The sequence below is a fragment of the Brachycentrus maculatus genome, unplaced genomic scaffold (assembly GCF_059751285.1).
Source record: "Brachycentrus maculatus isolate JH-2025_06_01 unplaced genomic scaffold, ASM5975128v1 h1tg000378l, whole genome shotgun sequence".
Classification (NCBI taxonomy): Eukaryota; Metazoa; Arthropoda; class Insecta; order Trichoptera; family Brachycentridae; genus Brachycentrus; species Brachycentrus maculatus.
In genome coordinates this window covers 309,949-337,648 of record NW_028281127.1, presented here as the reverse complement: position 1 = coordinate 337,648, position 27,700 = coordinate 309,949, and the positions used below count along the sequence as shown (strand labels likewise).

Genomic DNA, 27,700 nt, shown 5'->3' with positions numbered 1-27,700 from the left:
ATAAAACATTAGTTAAGTGTGTTCTGTACCCAGTACATAACGAGTTTTAGCTTTAAGCCTTAAAACTTAAAATAAATAAAAAACACCATTTATATAAATAAATGTATACATAATATATTGCAAGTACAAAATATAAAATGAAATGAGTGTACATATGTATGAATGATTTATTTTAAGAAAAACTTTTTTCGAATATATCATATGACTCAAGTAAATTGATTGGCGTTCTAGGATGGATTAATTTTAGAGCTTCGGTAAAATGAGATAATGTGATTTCATTACTGTTGATATCTTGTTCCAACGCTTTAATAGCAGCTTCATGGCATATTGCGTGTATTTCTGCTCCGGAATAACCTTCCGTTTTATTTATTAAATCTTTAATGTCTACATCATTCCCAAGTGGCATTCTTTTGAATTTAATGTTGAAGATAGCTAACCTGGTATACGCATCTGGTAAAGGAACGTAAATGATTCTATCAAGTCTACCGGGCCGAAGCAGGGCACTATCTATTTTGTCAGGTCTATTAGTGGCTGCAACAATAGTTACATTTCCTAAGGGAGATATTCCATCCAGTTCCGTCAAAATTTGAGCTAGCACTCTTTCTTGTACATTTGAACCGCTACCATGTTTGGAACGTTCACCGCCAATAGCGTCAATTTCATCAAAAAATATTATAGAAGGTGCTACCTGACGGGCTTTACGGAACAACTCTCTGACCGCCCTCTCTGATTCACCAACCCATTTTGAGAAGAGCTCGGGCCCTTTGATTGAAAGGAAATTAAGGTTACTCTCGTTAGCTAAAGCCTTAGCTATCATTGTTTTGGAACATCCCGGAGGACCATACATCAGAATACCAGATGGTGGTTTTATGCCAAGTCGGGTGAAACAATGAGAGTGCTTCAATGGCCACTCTACGGCCTGTTTTAATTTCAATTTTAAGTCTTCTTGTCCCCCTATATCGGACCATTTGACGTTTGGGATATCAACTAGGACTTCTCTCATTGCACTAGGGTTAACGTGTTTTAATGCCCATTGAAAGTCCGCCATACTGATTTTATCCTTAAGTGGAAATGTGCCGAGCATATGCATGGAAGCTTGTGTACACAAATTTGCAATATCCGCACCCACAAAACCATGTGCGGCATCACTCAGAGATTTTATGTCATCTTCAGTCAAGTCATGGGTGACCGGTGATAAAATTTTAGTAAATATGTCTAATCGACTTTGTTGGTCGGGAACTGGTACTTCGATCTCATGATCGATGCGTCCATAACGTCTTAGATTAGGATCCAACATGTCGGGTTTATTAGAGGTAGCCAATACAAACACTCTTTTATCTGCGTCATGAATGCCGTCGAGTAATGTTGCCATTGTTGATATGATACGCTTCTCTTGTTCTGTACCGGATGAGTTGCGTTTCGGACATAAGATATCTATTTCGTCTATTAATATAATACTTGGACAATTTTTTATTGCTTGTCCAAATATTTTTTTAAGAGCGGCTTCAGTTTCACCATAAAATTTACTGTAAATTTCAGATGTATTTACATTTATCACATTTGCATTGCTCTGCTTAGCAATGAAATTACTTATAAGAGTTTTTCCTGTGCCAGATGGCCCGTATAGTAAAACGCTCTTCATCAACTTTATACCTCCATACTTCACGGTGTCACCCAGAGCCAACTTCATAATAGAGCATATATCATTTAGTATACACTCTACACCACCAATGGAATAGTCCTGAACCAGTTTTGGCTTCGATTGACTATTTTCAGTATTGATAACCCAATTAGTACCACTACTGATCATATACCAAGGAGTTATATTTTCTCCTTCATATACTTTAGCATCATTAACTGACTGTATCTTTAGACAAATACTTTTTCCATAAAAAATTAGCGGAAGTACATTCAAGGGTGAAACGATTTTATTTACTTGAGATAAACTAAGGAAGGTTATGAATTCAGGATTATCTGCAGCATGTCTGTCGTCTACTAATGCATATATTGTTTCAGCTTGATGAGGCTTTAAGGTAAAAACTTGAATAGAAACCTTAGTTCTGGCTTGATTTTTCCATCGAGTATCAAGACCTAAAAAAATGTAACATATTAATTAATGCACAGAGAAATAATATAATAGAAAAAATAAGCTTAAGAAATTTATTAAAAATAATTTTTTTTAATACCCACTTCATTTACATAGACAGCTTACGTGAAAAAAATCATGGCTTTTTGCGATATGACCTGTGGTTATTTGGAAGTGAGTGGTAAATTTATTTTTATATACAACATATCAAATAAAAATATTTAACATTATAGTATCATATGTAACCCAATGAACCATATATTTAATCAAGAAGTTTGATAAATAAAAGAAACATTTATTTTTGTAACTGACAACACTGAGTGCTTTCGCCTAAGGTTTTCTCAGAAGGGCAACTGGTATACACAAATTTAAGTGTAGTAATTAACCAACAACTTGTAATTTCCAGTTACTACTCTGGGAATGTTTTCTTATTCATTAGTTATAACCACAATACCAAGTATTTTTATGTGCTACATTGCATCTATATAATACATTAGAGTTTCATCAAGAAATACCAATAATATAAATTGATTTTTTTTATGCTTTCTTAACCCTTTGCCCAATTTGCCCGTATCACATACTGGCAAAAAATGTACCTTTGCGGATTTGCCCGTACTTGGTACGAGCACTCTAGCGAAGTCTATTTACTTTGTAAATTAATATGGTTAGCTCAAACTGATTTTACTACATTATTTCAAAAGGTAGTTAAATGTATTCTCGCAGGCTGGCTGTATGTGCATGGACTGTAGTGGACTGGCCCAACGTCAGTATTATTTCATATGTTTTGAACATATCTAAAAATCATATATTTGAAATAAAAAAACCTGTTTTTCTTCAAATCAAATCTTAAAACTTAAGAGGCAAAGGGTTAAACGAAAAATATAAAGTATATATTAAAAAAAAAGTCTGTTTGTCTTGTAAGTAGATTTAAAAAAAAACAGATGTCATGGGGTACTTCGGTGGATACTCGACTACAGAATGGCATTATGGGTTTGTTTCTCAACAATTACAACATGTAAAAAAAACAAGATTTATTTTCAATTGGTCAGCTTTAAGTGATATATTTCTCAAATGTTTCTTTCTCATCCATCTTATTAAGTGAGTTTTGGTAAGTAGACTGTATCGATCTGCCAACGTTCAGTACATTTTTTAAAGGTTTTTATGTACTTACATTTAGGAGATAAGTAGACGGTAGTTATTGATTCCATAGTCGATGGCCATACAGATCTCACAATAGGAGGCAGTAGTTTACATTCGCTTTTAAGTAAAACAGCTTCACCGATCACTAAATTGCACTGCTGTATAGTAGAAGGATGAATGAATACCAAGTTCTCACAGTTTAATTCATTGCAGTCGGTAATGTGTTTAATATCTAAGAAGCTATGTAGCACATCGTTGGCTATAAATGGAATCACCCATGTTTCAGGCGTGCACGGACATCCAATATCACAATGATTTTTAAGTTCTTTTTGAGGCAGGTCTGCGAGACAGGTGCCACATTTTGCCCAAAGAATATTCTTTTTCTGCTTAGGAGCCATGATATTCACTATGTTATAATGTATCAAAGTAAGTATATGTAAAACTAATTAATAGGATATACGATCAAATTATCAAAGTTCATATTTGGCTTTTAAACATCACAAGCACATCGCTATTACCGGAATTGAGGTTATGTTTTTATATAAATATTTTGACAGTGACAGCTAAGCCATAGAAATGAGCTAATAGAGGAAAAAGAATTATAGTAGGGACTGACCGGAGCCATTTCGTCGTAACGTAAAGCCGCTTGTGCACTACATGAAATTTTATCGTCCGGCAGTCGGGTTTTGAAAAATGAAAGCGACTACGACAGTTTAGCGTGATCGAATTTAAGAAATCGTGATCGATCTGAAGAAAGATGGACAAAAGGACGAGACAATCATCCGTTTTATATGCTAACTGACGTGCCGGACTGTAAAATTCCGTGTAGTACACAAATGGTCATTTGTGGGAGACGTTTGTCCACTACACGGAATTTTACCGTCCGGCACGTTAGCGTTTTAAAACGACGGTTGGCTTGAATTGGAATGTGCTTTTGTCCATATTTTTTCAGATCGGTGCTCTTTATCGGTGCGTGAACACGTTGCGCGTAAATTCGATCATGCTTAACTGTCGTAATCGCTTTCATTTTTCAAAACCGGACAACCGGATGGTGAAATTCCGTGTAATGCACAAGCGGCTTTGCGTTTTGATGATTTTTTAATTATTTTTTTTGAATTACCTAACGTCCAAGTGACTCTGAAATCTAGCTACGGCTTATGCAACACCGTTTATCATGTCCCTACTCAGGCTTCAACTTTAAAAGTTTCATAGCCTATGCCTACTTGTGAGTGGATTTACTCTTTATGTTTAAAGTTACTATAATTTCATGTAATTCATGAGTGAAAATTCTAGGCAAAAACACTCGCTATCTCGCAAGAGGCATGAGTTTATACATTTCAATGATTCTAAGTTAGCAGTGAAGTTACTTAGGTGTATGATTTTAATTCTTGATTTTTTTTTTTTTTTTTTTTTTTTTTTTTTTTTTTTTTTTTTGTTTATTTTTGGCAAAGCACCCAATTTTGGGTGATACCTGCCATACTAGTGATTTTATATACTTAAATAATATTTTTTTTTTATTGATTTTTTTTGGGGTCAGGTAGTGAATTCGTTTTGATGAAATGGCTCCGGTCAGTCCCTACCACAAATCTTTTTTTTCTTTATTAGCTCATTTCGATCTCGATATTGAAAATGACGGACTTCACTAAGTTTAAGTTTATGGTCTCCAGCAAGTTTTCAAATCTATGGTAGTATTTTTCCAAATCTATGGCAATATGTTTTGTTGACAGTAGTCAGGGGGGGTCGACTCGTAAACGTCAGATTGTTCAAAAAACGACCAGAAAATGACGAGACACACTAATACACTAACAAAAACACCAAAACGGGAACGAAAAATACGAGATACCAACAAGTTGTTCAAATATTTCAAATAAATATGGACAGACTATGGTTATAGACAATTATCGATAGAAAAATAGAAATCCGTCTATGAAGAACTTCATAATATTGAGTATTATGCCAAAGTTAAAGTTAAATTTTGCGTATGAAAGTGTAGTTTTTTTTACTTAACACAACGCTCCCTTGAACTTCTGCAGCACCCCCCAAATGCAAAAAATTTAAAAACGCCTAGCCAGACTTCCAAAACGCCCACAAAGGGGCGCTGGCACCCCCGTTAAGAAACATAACTTCAGAAAGTGGTGGGCACTCCTTCCGCCCTTTTAAAATATTGTATTTTCTAGAATTTTAAATAAAATATAGTAATTTGAAAATTCTATCGTTTTTGTTTTTGTTGAAAAGCCTTATATTTATACATAGTTTGAGATAATAATTTCAAAACCACCATTACCATTACCATTTACCATTGTAAGGCTGAGTTGAGTAACCATTATTAATCGCCTGAACTCTTTTTATAAATGTCGCGTTTTAGCCGTGACCTTTCTATTTTTGTTTACACTGAAATAAATAAATTTAGATAGTGAAATATCTTCTTTGTAATATTAATATTATAATTTTGAAAATATGTTTTACAACAAATTTCAATATAAATACCATTTAACCTGAAAAATGAATGATAAATATTTCGGCGGGTGGATTTGACATTCAGCCGCGGCGAAGTCACGCCCAGCCGGGAGCTTAGTACTTCTAGCCGTTTACGTCACTTCCGGCCGCTGGCGAATATCACTTCCAGCCATAAAAAATCGAGGTAGTTGGCGGTCTTTATATAAAATAGTTAGTCTGTGCAGTAGTTTTGATTTTTCGATTTTTGTTATTGATTGTTGTTTTGTAATAAAACTTTTATTTTTATGTATTAAAATGGCTTCAGCAGACAATGATGACGATTTTAAGACAAAAACGGTGGGAGCTTGGGGTAGAGAAAATCAAATTCAACCAAAGTAAGAAATTTATTTCATTAAATTGAATATTATTCACTGATGGACGCTGTACAGGCATTAATGCAAAAAATATTGTTTATAAATCTAATGTAATCAATTGTCTTTCAACAATTGCTGAACTGACATGCTTTCTGAGTAAACAGAGAACCTTTGTGATATTTGTAAAAATCAAGATGTATACAATTTAAATTATATCCTTATTTTATTACAGAATGCAAATGATTCCGCAAAAAAGTACATTAACAGATGATATTCCCACAATACCAGACATAGATGATTTGGCTGAAAACGCTTCAAAAAATATATCTACACCCAAGTATGTGATATATATATTTTTTGTAACATAACAAAAAATTGTAACATATTTTTTTATGTGGACCACACAAAGAATAGACTCTATTCTATTATTTTTTTATAGAATATACTTCAATCTACTTTGTAATATATTAGTTGCCAGGTGTGAAGACATATGCTCCGTTAAAAAAAAAACTTTATAATGCACATGGTTTCAACTATTTTATTAACACACTAAGAACGGGAAAGGTGTTGCTACCCGTTCGGTCGATTGATGCATTAGAATGGAAAGTGTATGTTTACATTCTGCGCCGGCCTAATTTCAAAGTCAGAAAAGAAGGAATTATTTAACGTTTTAATATGAATAATATGTACCAATCTCTTTGTTAAGGGCTAAACTATATGTACACAATTATCAAATTGCGTCGCCAGTGGTCCGCAAGTGTAAAAAAACACCCGTCCGAAATGTGTTAGTAACCCATTCTTAACATTTTTGGGATAGTGTTTTATTTTAGGACGATAATTCAAACTATTGTGTGGTGTTATATAAAACTATTTAAATGGGATGTTTCACAACATTTTTTTAAAGTGAAATTGTTCATGTAAATAACGAATCTTTTATAATTATAGTATTCCGATACGATTAAACATTAAAACACTTAAACGATAGTGTGCTAAAAAAGTTATGTTAACAGAGGGGAGGATTTGAATATAATTTTGCATTTAGGTATTTGAATAATGTGATAGGTGACTGATCCCATTAATTGGAATGAACTATCCTTTTATTTTTAAACTTTTACTTAGATTAAGTATGTTACAATTTCATTCGAATTTTTTAAATTTTAGAATGTTGAACCGATCCCTAATGTATGAAGAATTGGATTCAGAATTGCTAAAGCAGTACTCATACTCCTCTTTGGATGGTGTGAACTTGGCGCCTTTACTGAAGTTCGTACATCCCGATGTACACACCAAAGAACCCGATGTTGTGTGGACAGTTGACAATCTCTTCTCAGATCTGTCGGAGTATTACCAGAAAGATAAACCAGGGATCTAACGAAGTACAATATAAAAAAAGACATCCAAAACAGAAAAACAAAACTTGGTGCAGATTATTCCTTGGATATCATAGATTATGAAATGTGTAATTATTTTCCATAAGGTGATTATCAAATTTAGAAATATTATTATTTAGACATCTTAATTATGTTATATAATATGATTTTAACACCCCAAATATTGATTTTTAAAATTTTAACTTAAACTGATGAGTTTTAAGGAAGATTTTATTTGGAAACGGCAGTTTTTTTTTAATTTGTGATAAAAAAATAATGCATTATTGCAATATTTTCTAGATTTTATGATTTTTAATGTTTTTAATGAACCTATTTCTGTGAATGACTTGATAGTTATCTGTTATCGTTATCATAGAGTAAAAACAAACTAACATATTGTGTACAACATAATCAATTGTATCAAACGCATGATGCCTTATGTTGTGTGTAGTGATTATTTTGTCTCCTTTCTACAATATCTAAGACCAGTTTTATGATCATCAGTAAATAATGCTTGCAGTGTTGCCATATATACAGATTTTAGGCTGCTGTTACAGTTGATAGATTTTACTCTAGTTTTATACACATTTTTGGAATTGGGCATAGTCTATGATAAAACAGAAGAAAAAAATAAATATAGATCCGAGTATGATTAACATTTGATAATAAGTATGTGAGTATTCGTTTTATTTTACGGACAGAAGAAAATGTATTTGCGATTTACGGAATTTGTATTGGTTTTTCTTTTACCAAAATGAATAAAAAAATGCAGTCCGAAAAACCGCAAATACATAAATTACATGAAAATGTGAGTAATACTTACAAAACCTTCCTGGATTGTTACATGGACATTTCATACTTGTCACGAACTGAAATACAGAACATACAGCATGATAACCTGCGACACTACAAACCGATTCAAGAACTTTATCTTGGTGTAAATGTTGCCAAGTCTTTGTCTGATCCTAACTTGAATCCCAGTGATGTGAAATTGTACAAGCTACGATGTCTCGATTTTTTTAATAGAAGGAGCTAAACAAATTAAGACCCGATACAATTTGGACAACCAAATCACAAAAAGGTTAGATTTTGTTAATCTGATTTTTATTAAACGCCAAAGTATAGCATCATTGAATTACGTTGCACAGGTTTTTCCTCACACAATCCAACAAGAAAATTGACAAATATTACACAATGAGTGGTTTTACGGACAGATCGCACACCCCGTGTAGCGGCCCTGAAAAGGACCTCTGGGCGCCCGGCGGGCGAGATGGCTGCCCATCAGGCCGCGGCCCGGAGAAGGGTCTTTGGGAATTTATGTAGACTTTGTACGGCTTCAGCACTGTATTTGTATGTATTTACGTGTTAGTATAGGAAGTTAGTATAAAAGGAAAATGTATCAGATATAAGTAAGAATCGTTATTGAATATGGAAAAATATGAAAAAAAAATGGAATTATGGAAATATATCGGATGTATTATTGTAGAGGTACCGGCACGGTATAGAAATGTAGCCCGTCCGGTGCCCTTTAGAGGGAGACAGCGATATGGCTGTCTCTTTCTCCCCGGCCGCTGATCGGCCGTGCTTTCCCACTGTCGGGTATAAGTAGGGTTGACTTTGCCACAGTAAAGTAGTTCTGGTATGACTGTTGAAATCTGCGTTTCATTTCTCCGCTCCCGCTCCCTGAAGAACTCGCCGCGCCGCCAGCCTGGACCGCTTCGCCTCTCTGCACCGATTCACGGACCAGTTTCAGAAAGCCCTTCTCAGGGGTATTGAGGTTGACTTGTCAGTTCAGTGCTCGCTCTTCCTGGCTCGCTTATCCAGTCACCTCCGTCCGTATTCACCTTACAACTCGGTACGGCGGGGCCGTCTGGAACGTCACCCCTTACAACGGTGGCAAGTTCGGCAGATTCCGTGTGAAGGCCAGGCGGGAATATTTCTTCTGTCATCGCCCGTAACCCGTGTCGGTTACAAGTGGCGTCATTTAAGAATGAAATATAATTTCTTGGATACCAGTGAAGATGATCCTGAAATTTGCGCGGACCCGATTCGGGAAGATGCAATAAATCCGGTGGTCCACAGGAGGCAGTTTTTGGATCCCGCAAGACATGGATTATGCAAGAAATAAAAACACATTTTTCAGTTTTCTCATGTGGGAGAGGATGACAAAATGAAAACAGTTTATTTAAATTTTTTTAAATCTAAATACACTTTATTCAGTAAAAAATATTAAAATTACATATTAAATAAATAATGTTTGTGAGGCGAATAGCGAAACTGTTTAGTCTTGGTTTAGGAATGGTTTGTAATCTCACCTAAGTGTGATACCTTTCTTAAAGCTAGCCCAAGTGCCGCCTATAGATTTATAGGCTATGACAATAGTAATAATCAATATAATGTACGCTGATGTGATGGAGATATAGTAATATTCTTTTTTATTGAGCAGAGTTAACGATGAAAATGCAAAATGGGAGGCTACAACCCACACAATTTGATAAATGTTTTTTTCATCCAGAGCATTGAAGAATATGACTCCCCAGAAAGTGTGCAGTAATATGATGCAAAGGGTAAAGATAGCACTTGTTATGAAGAAGATATCGGACCCAGATTTCAATCCTACGGTTCCGGGACCAACCTGAAATTAAAAGTTAGCATTTGAATTGATGGAAGTGGTAGATAAATAGAATTTCTGTTTTTTTTCTTGATCTACATAAACAATATAGCTGCTTACATAATTTGCTTTAAAACAATTATAAAAGTTTATTTATCAAAATATCTGTGTCATCAATATTAGTAAAATATGCAAATTTTATATAAAATGCCTTTGAAAATTTTCTCAATGTATTTTACAATAACTTTTGATTGAAATTTAAAAAAAAAAAAAATTCTCTGGATTTTGTATATTGTAAAATATCATAGCTATGTTTTTCATTTTGTCAGATATAAATTTATTAACAAAATTGTGTGAAAGAATAGCAATAAAGTTAAATAACATACAGCATCAGCAAGCACATTGATAAGTGCAAAAGCACCGCTCATTATTCCAAATCCTAGTCCAGAAACATATGCAAATATATGTTTATTGTTACTCATCAGTGGAGGAGCATCTGCTAATTCTCGGAGCCCAGATTCAGTACGTCTTAATAATCTGTACAATCCGTATCTGAAAATCTCCTAAAACAAGAAATATAAAATAAATTAATCTCCACAGTAAGACATAAAAATATTTTGTATATAGGTATAGAAATAAACCTTGATTTCGAGTTAAAAATACATATTATTCCCATTCAGACGTAAATCCATTTCATTGGATTAAAAAATAATAACATTTTTTGGGGAGCAATGGTATCTGGGATCATCTAATAAGGTTTTATTTTTTTTAATTTCTTTGGAATTGCATCAGTCTGTAGGGACAGGGTATAGCCAGACAACACAACCGAAATTTCAGTTGATCTATCAAAATCGGCAATAATGTACCGAAATTGGGTTTAAATCTGACGATTTTCTTTAAAAAATGCATTGTAAATCTGTATTAATATAATACAATAGCTTTTAAGAAATATTTATAAAAACACGCCATTCTTTTGATACATTACTTATATAAATGGATTACCTGGAATAGGACCGAGAATGTCATCCCAAATACTAAATATTCTCTCAGAGGTATAACCGCAAACCAAACTATTGAGGATAATGCGAGGGATAGAAGCCAACAAAAAGCAGCTCCAATCATTATAATTATACGTATATGATCATTAGCGATGGTGAAGGTAAACATGGCAAACGGTGTTGAAAATGCCAAAAGCGTGCACCCAATAAACTCTGAATAAGTCATGGTGAAAAAGGTTTTAATCTAAAATCGATTCAATAAACCTCGTCCAACCGGGTTATAAACGGTAGTGCCAGTTTTATTTATTAAATACTAGAGAATAAGACTTGATAGTAATTTTTAATAATAATGAGGTTCTTTAACAGAATCATATAAAAATCTAAACACCGAACAAAACACTCGAAAATGACAGAGTCCTCCCCATTTTTGAGACGAATGACACATTATGACAACCATAGAAAAAACGCTAAGATTCATAGAGTTGTCCAATTGTTTCACAGAAGTCGATTTCGTTGAAATCGGAAATTGTATTAAAAAATGTGTAAGGGCACTTGTCCACTATCCGGAATTACACGGAATTTTACCGTCCGGCACGTCAGTTAGCGTTTTAAAACGATGATTGGCTTGTGCTTTTATCCATTTGTCTTCGGATCACGGTAAATTCGATCACGCTAACTGTTGTAGTCGTTTTCATTTTTCAAAACCGGACTGCCGGACGGTGAAATCCCATGTAGTGGACAAACGCCCTAACACTGTATTTTTACTACTTGTTTAGTATCTCAATATATTTTAGTTCAAAAATAATAAAAGCTTTATTTTTTTATGAAGTACTTTTTTACTAAATACGCGAAATGGATTTCCACTCAAATTGAGAAACCACCCCCACATGACTTTTATTTTATTTTTTCGATGATTGTAGATCGACTGTTTTACTAATTTTTGATGTAAATAAGTTGTTAGATTTTATACATTTATATTTGTATACTTATAATATGTACAAATATCTCAATTCGTTATAATATGTATATATTTAGGTTGGCCTGAGTGCTCTATTTTTAAAAGTACGTATCTGGTTGGGGTAGTGGGTACTGTAGAAATATGACTCAAGTTCAATCCACATCTTGACTCCAGTTTTAAACGAGTTTAATAATGATTACTTCCAGTTCCTCACAGGTGACCTTTGATTCCCTTTCAATATATTTGTATTTTTTTCAAGAATTATATATATTTTTACTGATGATGTATTGATTTTATTGAACACAATTTTTTTCTTCTTATTTAAGATATTAATGGTGTTATTATAAATCATTTTAAATATTGAAGGCTATATATTCATTGCTGTCACGAATTTTCCCAAATCCATTACGTCTCAAATTTTTAATAAAAAGAGAAATATTTGTGTTTTTATTATTTACACAAATATTTAAATTTCATACTATTTCTGTGATCCTAAGCGGCTCATTATTAGAAAGAGGTATCAAATTGTGATAGAGTGGGTTCGAACCGAGAAACTCTGACTTAAGAATCTGCGACACTAACCACGGGACCACAACCCGGTAAAAAAAAATATTTATGGACAAGCAATATTATCAAAATTATTATCAGAAATAAGAACAAATTATTGGAGAAAGTATTTTTAATTAAGTTTTATATAGTACAATCACTGCGAGTCTATTTACTTATCAATTATATAAAACAATTTGGTACACTTAATTCTCAGATTAAACACTACAGTTACAAGTACAAAAAAAGGTAACTATTCTTATGCAGAAATCAATACGTAGATCATTCTGTAAGTAAAAAAAAACATTCATTAATAATATGAATAGATATATAGATATAAAATTAATTATTTTACACCCCCACATCGCACTGAACGGCCAACCTCAAGGTACACGACTCCCGATGAAGGAGATGGATCGACAGCTAGGAATCGACAACGCAGGAGGCTAATCCCTCTTAAAAACAGGCTACAAGCCCTACACCACTAAGAAGAAGAAAATTGAATATTTAAGATTTTTGAAAAAAAAACGTACCCATAAAGATAGTAGAAGAATGACAGAAGGTAAAAGGCCAGCTTTACCCAACCTTCCCTCTGGCATTTTGTGAGAGTATCTGCATTCATTATACTGGTTGGGTCATATAAACCGGGTCCACTCATCACGGGTCTAGTGCGATACCTGTAAATATGATTATGACAAATATATCATAGATAATTTCAGGGTACATCAAGTGTTTGATTTAATATATCTTAAGTAACAAAAAAAATAAAATCCTAGTCAGACTATCTCTTAGACCATTGTCCCGAAAAGTGTGTGCCGCGGCACACTGGTGTACCGTGGTGATTAGTTGGTGTGCCGCGGAAAAAAGTCTACTTTTGTAAAGATATTAAATAAGCTTTATTATGATATTGTATGTTTTCGCATTATATTTTGACAATAAATCAATATTGAATATACTTTGTTTTTTTCATCTTTGGTGTACCTCTGAAATTTCTTAATTTGGCAGGAGTACCTTGAACAGAAAAAGTTTGCGGGACACTGTCTTAGACAACAAACACTACTTGTAAATATTTTTTTATAATTTACCAATGAAAAAAACACTTATAATACCCTATTAGATGGGTAAAAATTAAATGTTTAAATATAAAAAAAACCACACTGCACTCTGAAGTTTTTTGGTATGTGCATACCGCCAACTCGAATTCCGAAACTTATAAACATTTAATTGTACTTATATGATTTCGGTTTAATTAAATTGAAAAGTAATAAAAACTAATGTATTAGAAATATTGAGTATGGACATTATTTTCTTGGCGCCAAAGCGGCGGTACTTAAGTAGTACGGAAAACCATGCATGCCGCCTCTATTGTGGCACTTAAGTGCTAAGGGTTAAAAGAGGAGAATCAAAACTTATTTGTAATGAAACTTGTATTTGTAAATATCTACGAAGAATGCAGGCTTTGCAGACATGAACTATTACTGCTACCATCACACCGTTTCACTGCAGGGCTAGGCAGAGAGGATGGAAGCCACACTCTTCTGTCCTGACATACACTCCTAGCTTTCTTCACATCCATACATATAGTCATAGAAGCCTTCCGATTACGTAGACTTCTAACACCACCAGATTTATTATGAAGGTGTACAATATAAACACAAGACCAATAAATAAAATCTAGTCTTGTTATCAATGCTTTCATTATTGGTAACATGTTCAAAGAGGTAGTGTACTGAGTGGACTAAGAGGCAGAGGAGATGGAGGGAGGTCCGTATATGTTAATAAGTATATCGGTAGTGTAATGGCAAAGGGGTATATCTGTCAAATTTTTCAAAATTTGTCAATGTTTGTTCCACAAAATGTCTAAACCATAATCTGGCAAAAGGATATAGCTGTAGTTGCCATTCTTATTTAGTTTTATTGAGATATGTACATTTAAAAATACATAAAACAAACGAGTTATTTAATTTGACAAGTTTGTTTTTGCTCTCCTGTAAAATTTGGTCTGAGACAGATAAACCCCTTTGCCTTTGAACTACCGATATATATGAATACCTGTGAATGTGATATGCGATGAGTGGAACATTCAGGAGAAGTGAAAACCATTCACCAGATGCTAGGAACAATAAATTAACGAGCAGATGAAGTAGGTATTCCCATAAGACTAGCTGTAAAGTAAGAAAACAATTTTATAAACCAATATAATTGTTAAACACAGAATACACTATCAAATTTTTATTTTAAAGATATTTTAAAACAATATAAATAAAATTGTATTCAAGTAAATGTATATATATATATATATATATATATATATATATATATATATATATATATATTAGGTGTCTCAACAAAGACAAAGATTTTTTTAACAAAGGGAAAATGAAAGTCTGAGCATCCCAGAGCTTACGACGAGGCACTGGCAAGATTAATAAATCACTTTATACACCTTACAATATTCACCATTCTGCCCATTATTGTACTATATATATTTTTTAATACAGTGTTACAACGATCACATTTGTATCTCAGTTAACAGATGGTGCTGTCATCTGTTGATAACTTTGTGAAGTAAATAGCGTTCTCCATTTGAACATTGGTGAGAATTTTTCACATATCAGGAAAGAGCCTAAAATAACACTTCAATTTATATAAATTTCACTTGATTATTATTTTGAATTATTTATTCTGTCAAATACTAGATTTTTACCATAATAATCTAGATATATTTTCATTAAGGAGAAAATTCAGCGTTTTACAATAACAAGAATAATGTAAGCAATTTATCGATGCCGGAAAGATTTAGGTACAGAATGATTTATTTGTACAGTTTTAATAACCAAGTAACTTAAAAAAAATTGTAAATTTAGTCGCAGATAATACAAGAGCTATAAATGTAAGTATATTTATAGGACGCAATCCTTACCGGGTTAAGACTGTTGCATTGGTCGATTGGATTTTTATAATCAGTTTTTAATTCATCGAATGCAATGACGTGGAAAATGGAGAAAAATATTAGAAAAGCGTCCACAATTAACGCAATAATGTACGAAAATGCAGGAAAACTGAAAGCCATTTCGACTGATAATAATACTGTGTGGAACTTAATATATAAGATATTTATAATCTATGTCAGAGGAAAAATTCTTGGTGGATAAGTAGTCTGAGTTCTAGTGGTTTTATTTTAGAAATACGATAAATACGTAATTTCGGCTAAATAAGCGACTCGCGAACTCGAAGCGACCAGAAACAAATGCAAATTTTGACAGCTCTGTTTTCCATAGAAGAGTAGAATAGGGCACGAATATGGCAGGTATTACCTTTACGGCTAACAAATGAAGTCATTATTTGCCCAGTATCTACTTACAAATTAATATGTCTAGGCAAAGTCTACGACTTAGGGCGTTTATCCACTACACGGGATTTCACCGTCCGTCAGTCCGGTTTTGAAAAATGAAAACGACTACGACAGTTTAGCGTGATCACGCACCGATCAAGAGCTCCGATCAGAAGAAAGATGGACAAAAGCACAAGCCAATCCAAGCCAATCGTCGTTAAAACGCTAACTGACGTGCCGGACGGTAAAATTACACGGAATTCCGGGTAGTGGAGAAGCGCCCATAGGTTTGCAAATTGTGGCTCCAGCACAATATTCGATGGAAGGCTCTTTGACTTTACGTATTCAATAACAATATTTTTGAAGCTTTAATGTTGACGGGAATAGGGAAGGATGCAAAGAGAACAAAGATTAACTTTTCAATTGAGTTTATTTAATAACAATATACGTGTTTTTCTAATCGGCCGACCACTGTCGTAGATCCTCTTATTCGCTCTGCGCCGCTCTCTTGCGCACCTCTGCTTGCTTACATCCGACGCCCACAGATGGCGCAATACAAATTTTTTTCATTGCTTAAATCGAACAATTAACCTTATTGAAAGCATACTGAGAATTTGCCTTATTGATGAGAATTTGGAAACGTGATAAAAATAATAACAAACAAACCTGAATTGATCAAACTTTCAGAGGAGATGCAAGGAGTAGTGTTGCAAAAAGTAGATATTTTTGCAAATGAATAAAATCCTTATTCAGTGTTTAATTAAATTTCAATTTGTGTATGTGTAGCCGCAATACATACATAAAAAAGCTATACTAGAATTACAATCAGATTTGGCTCTCAAGACATTTTCTCTCAAGACACTCAATGCCATATGCATATTTGGCTCATTGGGTAATAAGATTGCCGACCACTGGTCTATCTCAATTTTGACATTTTGTGTGTTTTTTCAATAATCTATGGCTTCTTTTTGGTGATTTGACGTGTATTGTTGAGATAAGTTGTGTATTTATTTTATTGGTTAATAATTTTATAGTACCTGTAGTTGGAGTACCTGTAGTTGTTACATTTTTTATGATAAAATTTGATCTTAAAAATTAACAATTGATGGTCTAATGACTTAAATGAGCGATGGTTTACCCCAAATGCAAGATGTTTGGATCTCGTGAATTAACAATAATATTAGTTCTTATAAATTTTATTAATTGTCAAGATTTCAAGGGATTCGATGATACAATTTTGTTTAAACTGAATTGGCCTGGAGCTTTGACAGATGATATCCTGGTAAGTAGGTTTTGCCTTTGATTTTACGTTTTTTTTGTTCACTTGAATTATCCTTTTTTTCTGGTCTTTTGTATTTTAGATCTAATATTATTTGTTTATTCATTATGTCGACCTGCCGTAATAATGATATGAGGTCTCATCAACTAAGATATTTTATAACATATTCAGAGCCGAGAGACTGATATCAATGTATTAGGGTGGTGTCTTACCGGAGCATTATCGTAACGTAACGTTGTAACATCGCTCGCGGCGAGCATCAGCGAGCATCCGAAACTACGGATGGAGCGCTCGGCTCGCTGTACTGACTGCCTGAATGCTCGCATTGTATCGTGTTACGTTACGACGAAACTCCGGTCAGTCACCACCCTTAGAGCTATTAAAATGTTCTTGAATGTAACAAATGTCATTTGACATGTTTTTCATTATTAATAAGAAGTGCGAATTTACTAATACAAGTGCACATTCATTTGCATCATTATTAATACGAGCGCACATTTTTTGACATTCATTTTTGTTCCAGAATACCTACATAAGGTATTCTGGAAGAGAACTAAAATTATTTATAAACATAATGTAACGACCTGGTAGTTTTTACTTTATTTTAAGACCGGAAAGGGTTAAACAGTGTGTTATTGTATTGCTATGTGTTTCTCTTTCTAGGAGAACAACGATGATTTCGTTCAAGTGATGACAGCAAATAATGAGAATTACAAATGTATTTTTCCCAGCATCAATACAAAGTATTCTACTAGTTCTGACAATTATTATGGTCTTTCACCTTTGGAGTTAATAACTCCGTTGTTCTCACAAAAAGTGTGTTCCTATCGCCTGGACAGCTACTGGACATATGAATTATGCCATGGTCGTTATGTCCGACAGTATCACGAGGAGAGAGTAGGTTTGTACATTGCTTTGTTCATTTAATTTTGGATGATTCTTGTTTACTTTCAACCTATAAGAAAATCTATATAAACATTTTCTCTTCTAACCCTTATCTGCACCCAATGGTGCACAGGGCACTACATAATATTGATGCAGTGTTATCTTGATCCTTACTTACATGAAGGCAAGGTGATCACTCCTGCGCTCTAGGGATCAGTCCAGGGTAATATCAAATGAATAATTGGGAGGTGAAAATAAATATAGTGTAAAATCAGCAATATTTATTTTCACCTCCCCTGGAAATCGAACCTGGGACCTCTAGCACAGTAGCTAAACACGCTAACCATTACGCCATGAAGGCGTCCATATATGTCCATACATATATTTTTGTAAAATGTTTCATTGTTAAAATATGTTTGTAAGAATTCACAGATTTAAAGAAATATATAACATACACTCAAAACGCATAGAGTAAGAAACATTAACATCAACACTAAATCATTTGTTTCATTAAAGTATAATTAAATTATAATAAAAAAATTATATACATTGATTTGTTATGAAATCCCCGGTTTGAGCCATACTGGGTCAATTTGTATCTTAATCCATTTTGTAACATTTTTGGGTGAATAAATTTTAGGCAAAAAAGTCAAGATCCAAGAATATTTTTTGGGAAAATGGGATGCAGTCAAACAAAAAGCTTTAGAAGAATCCATGAAAGTTGCAGATGAAAATGGAGACAAATTGAAGTACACGAAAATTGAAGGATTCACCTTACCTTACGTTGAAATCGAAATGGGAGATGGTTAGTTACCTAATACTTTATAATTTTTACTATCATACATTCTATTACTACTACTACAACTACCATCACGCCGTTTCCCCGCAGGGGTAGGCAGAAAAGATGGAACACCACAGGACTTCTGTCCTGACATACACTCCTCGCCTCCTTCACATCCATACATCTAGTCATACATGCCCTCCGATTACGCAGACTTATTTTTTCTTATAATTTTTTTTAATATTTTTTATATTTTTGTAATCGATTTTATCATTCATTATAAGTGTGAAGAATAACATATAACATAAACTATCGTAAATAGTTTATAACCTTTGTGTATATTTACCGAATGCAGTGTGGTATGTGGATCCTAGTGTCAAATAATTCAATAGCCCAGTCACAAAAATAAACTTTTGCCAAATTGAAAATGGCAGCTTAAAAATAAGCTTTATAAATTTTGTGAATTATTTTCTGGCTTTGGTGTGAAAAGTAAGCAACAGTTACTTGAAAATTCATTAATTGTTTCAGCAGTCACTTTGTGGTAAAATCTATTGGTGTTTAAAAATAATACAGAATGCATCGAAACACCTGTCACAGTAGATTTAAAAAAATAGTGGTATTTACTAGGTATAACTTAAATTAAAAATCAGAAAATTCAGTTTGGCTAGTAGGATAAGGGAGCCTTTCAGGGTGCATTTCATGCAGAGGGCTTAGGGGAGAGATGTGATCTTGAATGTACGCTTGCAGAATAAAGAGGCGATTTTCTATTAAGATGCCAATTTTTATTGTTTACATTTAATGACAGATTAATAATAAAAAAATGTGAAAATGAGATTGTGGATTATTTGTAAAAATAACTGCTGCCGTACCTGTATTTACAGCTTCTCGGTTTTGAAAGTTACAATTCACTTTTTGCAGAATTTTGTTATCTAGGGAAGCAAGCTATCAGTGCAGTAAGCTGAGAAAGAGAGGAGGTTGTCTAGCTAATAATGAAAATGATAACATCTTTGGAATTTTGTAATTATTTTGCAAAATAAAGTTGGTGCACTCATATTTTGACTTTTTTTAAGGAACAATTTGTGATCTGAACAGTAAGCCACGTGTAACAAGAGTGCAGTATGTTTGCTTCAGTCACGGGAAACATGAAGTCTATTCCTTTAAAGAAATATCTACTTGCGAATACGAAGTGATTATTTTATCTCCATTTTTGTGCACACATCCTAAGTACAAACCTCAAGATTCTGGAGACAATGTGATCAATTGTGTGCCAGAGGGAGATGCACCAAAGAAGCCGCGTAGTTTGCTCACTATGGAAGTGGAAAGTCTTAAGCTACGTCACCAAAAGATACCTGTGAGTTCTGCGTGACCTACTTATGTATGAATTGAATTAAAATGTATTAATTTATTGTAGCTTTGAAATGCATATTTTATTTATAATAAATTTATTATTTTATTTTATTTCACTTGCTTTTTTTAAACATTCTATTAAAAAAAAAATCAGATGCTTTTGAAGATTCTTGAAATATTTTTTGCTAAAATATTACATTCAACCTGTTCTATCTAAAATTAATTAAATAACACTGAGATCATTAAAATATTGAATTCAAATCAATATTATGTTTTCAACCATTGTTAAAATATCAATATTAAATTATGTTTTAGAAAAAAGGTTCTCTCAATGATAATATTATTTCTATGTTGAGATTCAGCTGGCGAATGATAACTGCGGTGCTTTACTGATTTTTGGCTCTTTATTTTAAACCGAAGATGATTATCAGGATTGAATCTTTTAATTTTAAATGTACAAAATCATTATTTTTTAGTTTCTATTTATATGAAAGCAGGTTATATCTTAAGGCCTAGATTTCAAACTTTCAAATCAATACGCGCTCGGCCGCTCAGGGCTGGACGCATCCTCACATTAATTTTTTTTAGAATGTATATTGGATTTTATTTTTGTTTTCTAAAATATATATTGAAAAAATATTTTTACATATTTTTTTTTTTAATTCCTTACCTTTCAATAACTCTTTTCTTTTCAAAATATATATTTATTTAGAAGTGAAACTTATTTTTCAATACAAAAACGGTATTTCAAGAAAAAAAAACATTTACGTAAAATGTTACCTGGGTTTAGATAAAATTAAGATGTGACTTTTCAAATACTGGGCCTTAATATATGAGATGTGTGCTAGATAGAAAATTCTTAATATTGCAGTTAAAAGAGGTTAGTTTAAATGTACTATTTGCATGACGTTTTATATGAACCAAAGTCACGAATTAAAAAAAACTTTCACTAAAAATTCTTGGGTTTGACAAATAATATTCAATTTTTCATTTTAACTGAATCTTAGTAATTACTAAAAGTATTAGCTTGAGATTTCATTACTTTTCTATTTATAAATATATTTTTTCTTCTTCATCTATCTTCCGTTTGTTTAATGACTGACCGGAGTCATTTCGTTGTAATGTAACACGTTACGATGCGAGCATTCGTATAGTCAGTACAGCGTTCCGAGTGCTCCATCCAAAGTCGTATGCTCGCCGCGAATGTTACGTTACGACGAAATGCTCCGGTCAGTGCTCACCTTAAAAAAATTTTTTAGTAGTGTTTGGAGTGTTTAGATGAATATGTTTTTGCATGTAAATCTCTTTTTGAATATCGTAGTCGTACAGGAGAAAGTGACCAACTAACAAAACGTAAAATGTTGAGAAGGGCCACTTTTGCTTGGCAAGAAAATAAACATAAATGCAGTTAATCATTTTTAACAAGTCAATATATTATACTTTCAAGTTTAAAATCCTTTGGGATTTTTTTCAGAGCAATATTAAGCTAGTAAGATATCAAATAGTCAATGATCACGTTTTTGTAAAAAATGCACTTGGTCACTCTCTCCTATATGACTACGATATTTGTAATGTTGGAATGTATTTTCAAATGCTGCTCTATATATTTTTCTGTTATCACTCATGGATGTTTTCCAGTATGAAAAATATTTTTATTTATTTGTAAGCATGTCTTTTTTAGTTACTTGTTTTCGTATGATCTGAGTTTAAAAAAATCTATTTTGTTATTTGCTATGTAGCTGTTTTATTTTGCACTGTTATTTCTCTAGGTTAAAAATCTTGGCAAAGATGTGGTTGCTGTATTTAGTGTGCAAGAAATTGGAGAGGTAGGTTATTCTAGATTTTTTTAATTATTAGCTTAGTTTTGTAATAAAACTAATTATTTGTTTTAATTTTTTTATAATATTTTATAAGTATATGTGTTTTTTTTCTTCATAATATAGTTAGTTGTTGAGAAACTTTGGTCGATTGTTTCAGTCGTTTGGTTTGAGTACCTTTTTGTACTCAAACCAAACGACTTAGATTTCCTAAATGGATTTTCGTAAACCATCTTTGGGAGTACAAACACTTGCAAACACTCTCTTAAAAACCTTGTTGCATTTTATATAAAATATAATGTCTTAACTCTTTGCACTCGAAACTTGTTTTTTTGTATGACAAACCTGTAACTCGAGTGTATATTTTTGCAAATTTGCACAAAAATAGTTGATATTAGAAAAAAATACATAAAAAACCTGGAAATGGGTATCATGAAAATTGATAATAAAACCAATCAAGAAGCGTTAAAAATGGTTTATTTAAGAAAAATAAAGACATCTGGTTACTATTTTTAAATTTTATAGTCTTTCAATGTATGGTATCCAACAAAACAATCACCCAAATGCATCCTAGGCTGCCCAGGAAAAGTGTCACAATACTCATCAAACGCTTTTGCCCTTTTCTGTGCCTCCATGAGCAAACCACACAGTACCTTTTTGATCCTTTACGCAAATCATGTAGTTTGCCATCCAGGCAGACCTCAGTTGAAGAAGTAGATGGCCTACTTAGAATCTGCCGAAAGTCTGAGAATCTATCAACTGATCTTCTAAAGTTTTCACAAACTTTAAGTGACTCAATGCTAGCATGGACCTTGAGCAACTGGCGGGGCAGAAATGTACCTGCGTTAGTGCGTATTCCGGCCTTTTATTATTTAAACAACATAACGGTACATAGTGGCGATGTATAGTCGCCAACCCATTTACTGGAGACTTTACCATGTCGACATATTGTCGCCATTCGAGTGCAAAAGGTTAAATACCTTCTGTTCAGCTTACATTATAAACCTGAATGACAGTAAGCTTTTTTATCCATTTTATATTTAATAAAAAGTAAACAACGTAACTTTTTTACATCTTTCTATCCCATTTATATCTGTTTTTGCCTAAATAAATATCCGGAGAGACTAACACTTATTCACAGTGGTTTGTATGTCCGACTTACACAGGTTAGTAAATTTTGGATATACAACCCCGAGTTTCTTTAGCTATTGCTGTAAGTCTCCTTTTTCTCTTCTTAATTAATAGTTCTTACTATTCTTACTCCATTTTACCCCATATGGCAGTAATATCTTTCACCCTAAGCTACTTCACTTATGTCATCTGTATCTCATGAAATATTTGTATTTTCTTTGATACAAAGATCTGGAGCGCAGGATTGATCACTTTGGCTTCATTTAGTTGACTATGAATCTATTATTTAGTTGACTATGAGTATCTCATCTGGTCCCTATCTGCACTCAATAGTGCTGTATGCACTATTGAGTGCAGATAGGGATCAGATGAGATAAGAAATTACCTTTATAGGTCATTTCTACTATAATAAATATCTTTTATGCATTGGTCTATTCTTCAGACCTTGTAATACATGATAATTTTTTGTTTTGTGAAATATGGATTTGAAAACTGAATGTCTTTATGAATAAACAATATAAAACATTTTAGGATGGAGAATCCCGATTGAAATTCGAATTACACCCCCTTGAAATTGATTCTCCAATATCCAAAGGTATTACTACCGGTGGTGATACTAAATATGTTCTGTCTCCTGACAACCCGCCACCAATTAAGGACACGTCTCCAGTTCGAGCATTTCTTAACGGAGAAAATTGTTTGCATGGGGTAAGTTTGAACTTGCTAAATTAGTATTTTATTTTTACATTTTATTATATCTTTACCAATATATTAAATCTGTGGAAATAAATGATACATCAATGTATAAATGTGTAAATTAAGAGTTAATTAATTTTTGTTAATCTCATTTACAGTGAATTAATTTGAAGGCTTCTTCTAATTTCTAATATATATTAAAATCAATTTTATGAATAATTATGAATTGTTTTGTTTGTTTGAATAGGAAGTGTAATATTATGTAACACAATTCTTGTTACATATATATTTATGTGAGATTGTATAAATAGTTTAAATTGTTGGAAGAAAATCAGCACCAAATAGTAATAAATTCATATACATACATAGTTTTAACTTACTTTTATATGTTTGCATTGTTCAAACAATTGAAAATTGAAAATTTCAAGTTTATGATTTCAATATATTTTTTGGCATCAGTCTTTAAATTCTGATGGATTTACTTTTATTTTATTTTTATAAACTTTATCTGTATTGTCAAAAATAATCCCAGAAAATTTTGGAAAATAATCTATCTGGATACTGTCTACCTTTGCATGTGACAATGATTCAAAATTTTACACACACATCCAACTTTAGGCAAAACCAAATTTACACATTCTCTCTGGTTTGTGTGATTCTTATTTTAAACAAAAAAAATGTAAATAATGTAGTATTTTTCATTATGATGTATGTATGGCTTACTGGTTCTTTCACACAAATGATGTTTAGTCTAGTTCATTTCTCTTCAATATTTCCATATGTTTGCAATAATTAACAGCCAATACAATGACACAAATTATAGACCCTGCAATAATATAGATATATCTTGCATGGGCACATAAATAATATTATCTTCTTTTAACCTGCACAAAATAGTGTACCCAGGGTACTGCATTGGATCGTTGTAGTGTTATCTGATGTCAGAAAATCTAATTACTTTGCTTAAATGAATAAGCAAAAAATAATCATCCTTCCGGAAGTGGAACTCAGAACGTCATGAACTGCAACCAACTCTGCTTACAATGTTATTGCATCATGTTCTATTCAGCGTTTTGAAGTCTTTTTTTTCCCTCAGGGTACTGGATGGTGGAAATATGAATTCTGCTACGGAAAATCGGTGGTTCAATATCATATTGACAGATCAGGTGCTCGACAATCACTTTTACTGGGTGTCTTTAATGAAAAAGAGCACATGTCATGGATATATGAAAATCCACACAAGAGACCCAAACCACAAAGTACGTAAATATTACTTTAAAAGAAAATTGTTGTATATTTATGATTTTGTATTTTTTATTTTCATTTATCAATTAATTTGACATTGAGTTCATAATTTAAAAAAAATAAACTTGACTTAAAGGGAATCATACAGATTAGCAGTGTATAGGTTACACAAGCTAGTACAAGAACAGGTATGCAGATCCATGTGTCCTAGTCATCGCTATTTTCCTTTCCTTACCTACTCTTTTTTCACCATTTCTTTTCCTATATACCGGTGGTGTCCATCACTCGGAATTCCTTCACTTTCTATATCTGTATTCCATAAAATATATATGTACCACTTCTAAATCCGAAATTGTGGAGTGCAAGCAAGACAAGAACCCTCATTAATGTAATGATGAAATGTGGTGCCATTTAAATATTTTTTTAAATTACCTAACGTTTAAGTGACTGAAATCTATCTACGGTTTATGCAACACCGCTTATTGTGATATTAAGGCTTTTTAACTTTTTAAGTTTTATAGCCTATGCTTACACGTGAGTGGATTTACTCTTTATGTTTAAAGTTACTTTAATTTCATGTAATTCATGAGTGAAAATTCTAGGCAAAAACACTTGCTATGCTGTACCATATGCACTCAGATGCATAGCTCACCATATCCATACATGAAAATAATTTATTTTTTCACAATCATTATATTCTATATTATTGTGTGTACAAAAATAATGAATTTTCAGGTCAACATCGCACCCAGATATCTCATTTTTACTCGGGCGGAACTGTTTGCGATAAGACCGGTAACCCGAGACAGACCGAGGTAAAACTGAAGTGTTTGGAGAATTCTTCTAGTCCAGGTCAAGTGTCCTTGTATTTGTTAGAGCCCAAGACGTGCCAGTACATTCTGGGCGTCGAATCGCCTATCATCTGCGATATATTACACCTGGCAGATGACGATGGGCTGATCAACATCCCCGCAGTTATACTGGAAGGCAGAGGCGATGTAGAAGAAGCAATGGCCGAAGATGACGATGCATCGTCTAGTGAAGAGCCACAAGTAACTTACCAAGATACTACAAAAAGGGATAAAGAAATACCCCTAATAAATGTTTAGGTTTTTTAATATTTTTTTGCTACTTGAGAAGGAGTGTATGGTATTACATTTTGTTTATAATTTCAGAATGTTGTTAAAATATATTCAGTGGTCTTTAGGAATAGCCTGATATGTGCAAAATATTGATCGTTATTTCTATTATTTTTCCATATTTATCTGCGAATGGTAAAAAAACATTTCACACGCAACAAATATTAATAGACGAAACTATCCTAACAATAATAAATAATTGTATTTTTGAAAAATATAACTGCTTAGTTCAAATTCCAACTCGCAAACCTTCAGATGCAACATCCGAAGGTTTGCGGGTTGAAGTCCCAGGTTTGAGTCCCGGAGTAAGCAGTTATCTTTTCTGGGATATGATTATTTCATGTATAGTAAAACCCCCTACAATCTTAAGATAGGTACCGCATTATCAGCGGGAATGTTATAAGTAGTTAACTTTTAAAATTGTATTTTTATATTTTAACCAGTAGAAAAGTTTCATTTAATGAATAATTTAAAATTTAAAAACATTAACCCCCTACAACGTTCCTATTGATAAACGCGGTACCTATCTCAATGTTATACGGGGGTTTACTGTATTTGTAATCATTTCCTCTATTAAAAATTTACAATATATATATTTGCATTATGAGAGAGTTCTATTGTCATGTTTTGACTGAACCAATCTCATTTTTCATTGTATAATCATATAAGACTAGAGTATTTCCAAATAAAATATTGATATAAGGCTATTCCAAATAAAAGAATATTCAATGGTGATCTCAATTTTACCAGTTAAAAAAAATAATTCTAAGGTTACGCCCAAATCCCGCTGAATCATATTTACGCAGCATGTCATTCGTTGGAAATTACCAGAATTTTACTATACTGTTCCGTGTGATTTCATTAAAATATTGATATAAAAACCAATATATCAATGTAACCAAGTCTAAAATAAACTAAAATGAGTTGCCACAATTAAATACTTTATTACCTCCGAAGCAGTAGTTTTTGTTTAGAAAAAAATATTTAAACCTTAAATTAGACTGTTTGAGAAATTTTATAATAGAATACGAGAAACAGATCCATAAAACTTTTTAACCATTTTAATGAGCTTTTGTCAAAATTGCACGTATTGATTTGGTCACAGTTAGGTACAAATTTTTAGACATTAATGTACTCTTTAAGTTCGGTAGATTTGTCCCAATTTGTTCATGAAATTGTGTTTTTTTTTTTGGATATATACATATGGATTATGTGTGTCCATTTTGTTAATATATTTTCTTAAGTGAAATGGTGTGATATATTATTGTATACTATTTATTTCCAAGTCTGTGTAATAAATGATAATTAAATATGTATGGTGCATTTTTATTTTCAATAAACCGATGTATTCATTGAAAGTATTTTTTTATAGTGTCTTTTTGTTATGATACTCAGCATTTTATACAGAATATATTAAATGTTTACTTTCACACTTAATTTATTAGCTGATTGACAATTGTGTGTATAATTTATTTCTGTAATGTGTGCATATAATATTTGTGCTGCTGCATATTATGTATTGTGACA

At 32.6% G+C, this 27,700-nt stretch overlaps 5 protein-coding genes across 6 annotated transcripts; 2 read left to right on the top strand and 3 right to left on the bottom strand.

Moving 5' to 3' along the window:
* Positions 1-88: 88 nt before the first annotated feature.
* Positions 89-3,787, bottom strand: LOC148303208 (ATPase family gene 2 protein homolog A). The gene is made up of 2 exons (XM_088270332.1): positions 3,258-3,787; positions 89-2,091 (listed from the first exon to the last, which is right to left on the bottom strand). The coding sequence occupies exons 1-2, from the start codon at positions 3,622-3,624 to the stop codon at positions 173-175; spliced, it is 2,286 nt and encodes a 761-aa protein (XP_088126458.1). The 5' UTR covers positions 3,625-3,787; the 3' UTR covers positions 89-172.
* A 2,121-nt stretch (positions 3,788-5,908) lies between these two features.
* On the top strand, positions 5,909-9,060 carry IFT43 (intraflagellar transport 43). Its single transcript, XM_088270310.1, has 3 exons — positions 5,909-6,057; positions 6,269-6,373; positions 7,198-9,060. The coding sequence occupies exons 1-3, from the start codon at positions 5,978-5,980 to the stop codon at positions 7,406-7,408; spliced, it is 396 nt and encodes a 131-aa protein (XP_088126436.1). The 5' UTR covers positions 5,909-5,977; the 3' UTR covers positions 7,409-9,060.
* Positions 9,061-9,594: 534 nt separating this feature from the next.
* LOC148303206 (gamma-secretase subunit Aph-1-like) lies at positions 9,595-11,463 on the bottom strand. Its single transcript, XM_088270309.1, has 3 exons — positions 11,020-11,463; positions 10,404-10,580; positions 9,595-10,041 (listed from the first exon to the last, which is right to left on the bottom strand). The coding sequence occupies exons 1-3, from the start codon at positions 11,239-11,241 to the stop codon at positions 9,718-9,720; spliced, it is 723 nt and encodes a 240-aa protein (XP_088126435.1). The 5' UTR covers positions 11,242-11,463; the 3' UTR covers positions 9,595-9,717.
* A 1,174-nt stretch (positions 11,464-12,637) lies between these two features.
* LOC148303205 (protein cornichon-like) lies at positions 12,638-15,789 on the bottom strand. The gene is made up of 4 exons (XM_088270277.1): positions 15,443-15,789; positions 14,572-14,684; positions 13,053-13,196; positions 12,638-12,806 (listed from the first exon to the last, which is right to left on the bottom strand). Exons 1-4 carry the CDS (start codon positions 15,590-15,592, stop codon positions 12,779-12,781), a joined length of 435 nt encoding a protein of 144 aa, XP_088126403.1. The 5' UTR covers positions 15,593-15,789; the 3' UTR covers positions 12,638-12,778.
* Positions 15,790-16,810: 1,021 nt separating this feature from the next.
* Positions 16,811-27,487, top strand: LOC148303204 (endoplasmic reticulum lectin 1-like). 2 transcript variants are annotated; one of them, XM_088270314.1, is made up of 8 exons: positions 16,811-17,135; positions 17,796-18,033; positions 18,658-18,822; positions 19,869-20,149; positions 21,915-21,971; positions 23,625-23,801; positions 24,886-25,048; positions 25,770-27,487. In XM_088270314.1, the coding sequence occupies exons 1-8, from the start codon at positions 16,983-16,985 to the stop codon at positions 26,141-26,143; spliced, it is 1,608 nt and encodes a 535-aa protein (XP_088126440.1). In that variant the 5' UTR covers positions 16,811-16,982; the 3' UTR covers positions 26,144-27,487. The 2 variants fall into 2 exon arrangements, with proteins under 2 accessions (XP_088126440.1, XP_088126441.1); XM_088270315.1 differs by lacking the exon at positions 21,915-21,971.
* Positions 27,488-27,700: the final 213 nt, after the last annotated feature.

Coding starts and splice junctions, on each gene's coding strand:
- LOC148303206 (XM_088270309.1), bottom strand. CDS start 11,241: ATGACTTATTCAGAGTTTATTGGGTGCACGCTTTTGGCATTTTCAACA. Junction 10,581..11,019: donor CATTCTCGGTCCTATTCCAG/GTAATCCATTTA, acceptor TTCTTGTTTTAG/GAGATTTTCAGATACGGATT. Junction 10,042..10,403: donor TCAATGTGCTTGCTGATGCT/GTATGTTATTTA, acceptor TTTTAATTTCAG/GTTGGTCCCGGAACCGTAGG.
- LOC148303204 (XM_088270314.1), top strand. CDS start 16,983: ATGGTTTACCCCAAATGCAAGATGTTTGGATCTCGTGAATTAACAATA. Junction 18,034..18,657: donor GTATCACGAGGAGAGAGTAG/GTTTGTACATTG, acceptor AATAAATTTTAG/GCAAAAAAGTCAAGATCCAA. Junction 18,823..19,868: donor TGAAATCGAAATGGGAGATG/GTTAGTTACCTA, acceptor ACTTTTTTTAAG/GAACAATTTGTGATCTGAAC.
- LOC148303208 (XM_088270332.1), bottom strand. CDS start 3,624: ATGGCTCCTAAGCAGAAAAAGAATATTCTTTGGGCAAAATGTGGCACC. Junction 2,092..3,257: donor CGTCTACTTATCTCCTAAAT/GTAAGTACATAA, acceptor ACATTTTTTTAG/GTCTTGATACTCGATGGAAA.
- IFT43 (XM_088270310.1), top strand. CDS start 5,978: ATGGCTTCAGCAGACAATGATGACGATTTTAAGACAAAAACGGTGGGA. Junction 6,058..6,268: donor GAAAATCAAATTCAACCAAA/GTAAGAAATTTA, acceptor ATTTTATTACAG/AATGCAAATGATTCCGCAAA. Junction 6,374..7,197: donor AAAAATATATCTACACCCAA/GTATGTGATATA, acceptor TTTAAATTTTAG/AATGTTGAACCGATCCCTAA.
- LOC148303205 (XM_088270277.1), bottom strand. CDS start 15,592: ATGGCTTTCAGTTTTCCTGCATTTTCGTACATTATTGCGTTAATTGTG. Junction 14,685..15,442: donor AATGCAACAGTCTTAACCCG/GTAAGGATTGCG, acceptor CTTACTTTACAG/CTAGTCTTATGGGAATACCT. Junction 12,807..13,052: donor TTCTTCTACTATCTTTATGG/GTACGTTTTTTT, acceptor TTTTACTTACAG/AATGATCTACGTATTGATTT.